The sequence below is a fragment of the Emiliania huxleyi genome (genome assembly GCF_000372725.1).
Source record: "Emiliania huxleyi CCMP1516 unplaced genomic scaffold EMIHUscaffold_109, whole genome shotgun sequence".
Taxonomy (NCBI): Eukaryota; Haptophyta; order Isochrysidales; family Noelaerhabdaceae; genus Emiliania; species Emiliania huxleyi.
Window position 1 is genome coordinate 30621 of NW_005201851.1, and position 6190 is coordinate 36810.

General features: G+C 65.6%; 2 protein-coding genes across 2 annotated transcripts; one reads left to right on the forward strand and one right to left on the reverse strand.

Annotated features, from left to right (window-relative positions):
• Window positions 1-2523: 2523 nt before the first annotated feature.
• EMIHUDRAFT_223301 (hypothetical protein) lies at window positions 2524-3178 on the reverse strand (the record flags this gene model as incomplete). Its single annotated transcript, XM_005792149.1, has 2 exons — window positions 2524-2775; window positions 2897-3178. 2 exons carry the CDS (start codon window positions 3176-3178, stop codon window positions 2524-2526), a joined length of 534 nt encoding a protein of 177 aa, XP_005792206.1.
• Window positions 3179-4012: 834 nt separating this feature from the next.
• On the forward strand, window positions 4013-5140 carry EMIHUDRAFT_108789 (hypothetical protein; the record flags this gene model as incomplete). The annotated part of the gene is made up of 1 exon (XM_005792150.1): window positions 4013-5140. One exon carries the CDS (start codon window positions 4013-4015, stop codon window positions 5138-5140), a length of 1128 nt encoding a protein of 375 aa, XP_005792207.1.
• Between the last annotated feature and the right edge of the window lie 1050 nt (window positions 5141-6190).

Genomic DNA, 6190 nt, shown 5'->3' on the forward strand with positions numbered 1-6190 from the left:
GCTGGCGACCGCCGAGGATTCCCCTGCGACTCATGCAAACCCAGGCCGAGACGCCGAGGGCGCTGCCGCCTGCGCCCGACGGCGACCGCTACGATTACCGCCTCTTTCGCGCGCTGCTGTCGAACTTGCAGCGAGACGGCTTGAGCTTTCCAGTCCTCGATGCGAATGCCTCGGGCCAGCGCATTCTCTCTGCAATCGCGGCTCTGCAATACGTGCTTCCGTTTGACGACTCCGATCCGAGCCCGCTGCGACTGGCCGGCCGCGTCCACCTCGTCGTGCCACGCCGCTTCAAGACGGAGGCGCTCAACAATGAGACTCCTTCGGAGGACCACCACGGCGCAAAGCCATTGCGGCATGGCATTGGACTCGCGCCTCTCGGCCAAGAAGCTGCGCTCGTACGGCGAGGCCATTGCGGGCTTCATTGGCTGCGCAACGGCTCCCCCCCCCCCCCCTTCTCCGCTGAACTGCTTGCTGCTGCTGCTCGCTTTGACCTTTGTCCCAGGAGCCTGGTGCTTGTGTCTAATCGTAGTGGGGGCCCTGGCCCCCCTCTGTTTTCTGTTTTCTGTTTTTCAAAACGCCCGCCCGCCCGCCACCCCGAGGTGGCTCGGCCCCCCACTGACCCAGAGATAAAAAAACGTCGGCCCACGCACCAACACACAGGCGCAAGCACGCCCCAAAATTTGCGGCCAAAAAAGAACGGTTCGCTCACTCGCGACGCATCCGACCATCTGCTGCTGGGGAAGTGCAGGGCGCGACCGGGCGTGCGGCAAAGGACGCAGGTGGCATCGCCGCGATTGCGGTTTCCGTTCTTGTTGCAAGCGCCGCAGAGTGCAAGGTGTCCGCAGGGCTCCATCATTGTGTCGCCATGCTCTCGGAACATACGACACACGAAAGCGCTGTCGAGGTTCGCCGAGCGCGGCGCAGGTTGAGGGAAGCCGCCACCGACGAGCGCGTTGGACTTTTCACTCCGGACAAAGACGGGCACACAGCGGACGGTGCGGGGCGTGTGCCCGTCATAGCGGCGAGGCGCGGGACCGTCTGTGGCGAAGTGGGTCGCGTCCCTCGATTTTGTTCAACGCAGCATCCACACCCTTTCTATAGAGCAGAGGCGGGTGTCCCCCTCTAACTGCACGAGAAAAAACAGCACGTCTGTATTATCTTCTCTTTGCGAGGGCGATGGGATCGCCACACACACCGCTGATCTGCAGAGCGGCCGGACGGGTGAGAAAAGAGATGGAGAGGGACGAGAGGTCGCCGTAAACCCCGGTCCCGGTGTAGTGGCGTGCCAGGACGGTAAGAGAGGCGTCATGCGAGGGGCCCGGTCCCCCGGCCCGGTGGCGACAGCGGCGCCACGGCCTCGGCGCGGTGTCGGCCGGAGCCGCCGGGGGATGGGCGCAGGAGAGGGGAGCAGGGGCCAGGGAGAGCCCCAAACGAAGCTGAAAAAGCGCGCACACACACACGCAAACGCTTCAACGCGGACCCGCAGACCACTCCAAGACGATGCCCCAACGCCTCGCTGGACGCCCCCCGATGCGCCCGCGTCCACAGCATGCCGTACCCGAACTGCGCCTTCGGGCCGGCGACGGAAGCGCTGCTCGAGCTCGACCCAGGCGCCAAATGCGCGAACGGCTCTGGCTGCCTCTACGTGCACGACGGCTCGGGAGTGGCGCCTGCGTCGCCTCCGAAGAGCAACCTCGCCCAGCGCATGGCTGCGGCGCGCGCGGCACGCGCCGAGCGCGCGGCTCGAGGCGTACCATCGTCGGACCTCGAGGCGCCATCGACTCCGGTCCCGAGCAAGGGCCCTGCTTCAGCAGCAAAGCGGGCCGCCGGCGGCACGCCCGGCTCAGCAGAGGCCGCCAAAAGCAAATGGCACCGCCACGATGGCGCAAGCGACGAGGAATGAGGTCCCACCGACCCCACTCACACAGACACCCGACCTTCCCACCACAAGGCGAGCCACGACAAGCACACGCCACCACACCCCGCTAGTCTGGACAGGCCTGCTCTCGGAGAGGGGGGCTAGGGGGCCTAATCCACGGCCACAACCCCCTAGAGGCAATGGAGCTGAGAGAAGGCGCTCGGCTGCAAGGGTAGCAGAGCACCACTCCTACGCCCACGCCCCCTCAAAGACGGCAGAAACAGTCACACGCAATTAGTACATGGCCCAGCTCGCGCCATCGCCCACACTCGAGCTTTGCAGCGCGCGGGCTCACACTCTACTATAGGCCCCCTCGACGCCCACTTCGAGTTCTACTCAGCTAAGGGCCGCACTTGACGCTGTAAGCAGCGCGCGGCGGAGCAGTTTGGCGCTTGTGGTGAAATGTGGGAATCTAGCCCAAGGTCGGAGAGTTGTGTCATAGGAGAGGAGAGAGTGTGGAGATGTTTTGTGCGGGATCAGGCCCGAGTCCCTAGTGTCGCCGGAGCGGGTAGCTCCCTTTTTCGTAACAGGAACTATTTTTTTTTACCACTCCAAGACGTCCCAAGAGAATACTGTGTAGGTACTGTCTACTGTGTTCCCCTACTCTAACAAAGCATGCGCGACGCCGACTTCGACACGAAGCCTCGGCAGCCAGGGCAAGCCGTGTTGATCGGCTCCATGCCTCGACTCGTCTCGACCTCGCTGTCGTCGCTGAGCCAAGTGTGCAGGCAGCGGTAGTGGAAGAGGCTCTTGCAGCAGCGCGTGGCGCCCCAGCCATTAGGGTCGCGAGGCTGCAGGCGCGCCTCGGCGTGTGCGCTGAGGTCGTCCAAGCAAATGACGCACTCGAGCGCCTCCTCCTCTGCTGCTGTAGCTGCGGACACGCCTGCAACTGCGGCAGCCGCTTCCACCTCCATCTCCGACTCCTCCTCGCTATCGCTCTCCTGCTCCGCCTCCACCTCCACCTCGTCGTCCCATCACCTCGGCGCCAGCGGCAGTGGGAGCAGCGCGAGGCTGCAGCAGCTTGGCGGCGTCGGCGCGGCCGTACTCCGAGAGAGCGTAGGCGATGGCCGCCCCTTCGGCGGTGGCGAAGTATCCGAGGTGGACATGCTTGCCGCCATCCCACACCTGTGCCACAAACTTCTTTCTGCTGCGGTCGTAGGTCACGCCCTTGTAGCCAGTCGTGCTGTTCTTGTTGATGGCTGGGATCAACACGATGTTCTCGGCCGCTGTGGTCCGCAGCGATGTGTGTGTGGGCGCCATCGAGCGGAACGCGGCCTTCGTAGCTTTCCCCCGCCAGGGGACGGGTACAGGTCAGGAAGGTGCCCGCCGCCGCACCCCGATCGACCTCTCCCACACGTCCAAAGAATTTAAACAAAAGAACTAAACAATGCCCTGTTCACGCGCGCGCGAGACGTGCAGACAGGGTTGCCAGGTGAGAGCGAATGGCGCGGTTCACGCCTCGCACAACAGAGAGAGAGATGCGCTCTGCATGGTGGGACATAAAAGAAAGCGAGTACTTGGGCGAGTAGGCCGTGCGGTCGACGCTGCCGCGCCCGACTTTGCGCGCGAGGTGGCGCAGCTTGAGAACGGCGGTGGGCGAGAAGCCGCCGCCGAAAACGTCTCGTGGAGCAGCAGGTTGAAGCTGTTGCGCTTGACAAAGATCGCGTCGTGGTAGAAACCGCGATGCGCCTTGACGTAGCCGTGGCCGTTCTTGTGGTCGAAGGGTTGGCCGGTTTGTCTGACCCTTATGAGCCAAGACAAGCAACAAAACGCGCGCCTCGTCGCCAGAGAGCTTCTTGGCGTCAAGATGCTCGCTCTGGAGCTGCCTTGAAGCCTCGCCATGAGTCTTCTCGACCCCGCGTTCCGCCCCGGGCGTCGCGCCGCGGCGGCGCCAGCAGGTGGGCTCCGGCGCCGCCCCGCGCGCGCGCACGCGCGGCGGCGACGGTGCTGCCGCCCGGCGCACGGGGCGATGGACTTCTTTTTTATCAGCAGCGCGGCCGCCATGCGGTGCGACGTCGTGCCCGCCGCTTTTCGGCGTTCGGATTTCTTTTTTTCTCAGCCCCTTGAAGCGGCCCCCCTGGCCGTGTGGCCGTCATGACCCGCGCCCCACTCGGTGCCGTCTCGTCCAACGGTGCGCACCAGCGCGCCGTGAGCGTCCCGTCGCGCTACGCCGCCCAGCCCAAGCCGACCGGCATGCCGACGCTGCGCTCTCAGCTCGAGACGGCGAGGAGCGAGTTGGAGTCAGTGCGGCGCGAGCTGGAGCGGTGCCGGGCACAGGAGAAGGCGGCGAGAGCCGATGCGGCGGTGGCGGAGACGGCAGCGGCGGCCCGCGCCGCAGAGGCGGCCGAGGCGGCGCGGGCAGAGGCGGAGGCGGCGGAGAGAGCAGACCGGGCGGTGGCGGAGCGGCGGCCGCTGCAGGCCGCGGTTGCGGAGGGGGAGGAGGCCGCCGCGGAGGGTCGCGTTGCGAGGGCGGCACTGGCGTCGGAGCTCGAGCTCGCCGACTCGCATCTTGAAGAGGCGCACCGGGCGGCGCAGGCGTGGTGCTCGCAGGCCTGCTCCCTCGGAGCGCAGCTGGGACCGCTGCCCGGCAAGCTGTCCGCACTCGAGGCGGCGCTCGCAGCAGAGCAGCGGCGGAGTGCGCAGCTCTCTTCCTCCCTCGACACGGCGCGAGACTCGATCGCGCAGCTGCGCGACGTGTCCTTACCCGCGCTGGCGCGAGATGTCGAGGCGCAGCGCGCGCGCGCCGACGCCGCCGATCGGCGGGCTGGGCTCGTGCGGCGGCGGCTCGCCGCGCGGGACGAGGCGTTGGGTGCGCAGGCGGCCGCGCTGGACCGGCTGGCGGCGGCGCTCGGGGAGGCGGAGGGGGAGGAGGGCCTCGCCGGGCTCGCGCGGCGTGCGCTCGGCTCGCTGAGCGGTTATGCCGTCGAGTCTGCTGCGGCGGCGGGCAGCCCGCGGCTGGATGCGGCGCAAGGCTGCCTCGTGCGGCTGTGTCGCGCGGCCGACTCGATGGCAGAATGGTTGCCTGCGTGCGCTGCGGCGCGTGGCCGAGAGGCGAGGCAGCTGGCCGAGCTGGCGCAGGCGGAGGCGGAGGAGGAGGAGCGCGCGGCAGGCGGCGCAGGCGAGTCGGCCTCGGGTGGGGGCGGGGGCGGCCTCTCGCCCGGCGCGTGGAGCGCGCGCAAGCCTCCTCGCCGCGCCGCGGGGGCGTCGCCCCTCCTGTTTTGAAGCAAGGGGCGAGGGGGGGGGGGGGGGACATAGCTGCCCTGACCTTATCAAGGTTGGGGCGGCGATTGCCGAATGCGTGCGGACTGGCGTATGTGAGAGAGAGATTTTAGAAAGCCAACAAGAAATCACGACCCTCACAGTGATTTGGGCTCGGCAGCTTGTCAGCCCTCAGCCGAAGGCGAAGCGGGGGCCGGTCCCGTGTAGCAGCCTTCTCGTATGTGCATAAAAGTTTGTTTGTTTTGAAAGCAGCAAGCATGTTGAAAAAAAAATTGCTAACGCGAAAAACCGGCACACCAATCTCCCTTCCTCTCCCTATCCTTTCTTGGAGCTCTAGAGTCCACACCCCCCTGCCCCGGGATCGCGTACAAGCTGAGGCTACCGTAGGCCACACTAGCGTCGCTGGGGGTTCCCTGCCCTAGATGGGAAGCTGGCCGCTGATCCGAAGACCGACTGCACCAGGGCGCCTAGATATACTCAAGGTGAGCGAGGGTGAAGTTACGCCTTAAATGCCTGTCTCTCTACTGTGGACCTTACTCCGAGCTCGACGGCTCCTCCTATTCCCCCACCCCCCCTCCCCCCCCACTCTCTCCGAGTAAGGGCGTGCGCTACGTCCCCAAGGGGGGGGGGACGTGGGGGGGAGGTGTGACTTTTGGGTTGTGGCGTTTGGGTTTTTGTGGGGCACCCAAACGGTTTCGGTTTTCCTCCTTGGTGCCCCGAGTAGAGCGCGATCTCCCCTGGAGTCTGTCGCGCCCGTTCTGTCTAAGCTCGAGGTTCAACCTTCCAGTTGATCCTTATCGGACTGGTGAGGTCTGCCTAGCCGTCGTAGTGTAGTGCCTGGGGTGCGTCTGCGTCGGTGCTACACACACTCGGCAGGACGCTGCTGTAAATCGTTGCTGCTGGTCGTCGCTGTTTGTTAAACGAATTTCGCCATGGTGTTTTTTCTTTTTATGCTTATGGCAGTAAAAAGAAACGGAAACGTGTGCGGCAGGCGCGGGCTCGGTCGATATCCCATACTTCGACTCACATCTTCACTGCTGCGGTGTGTGCCCG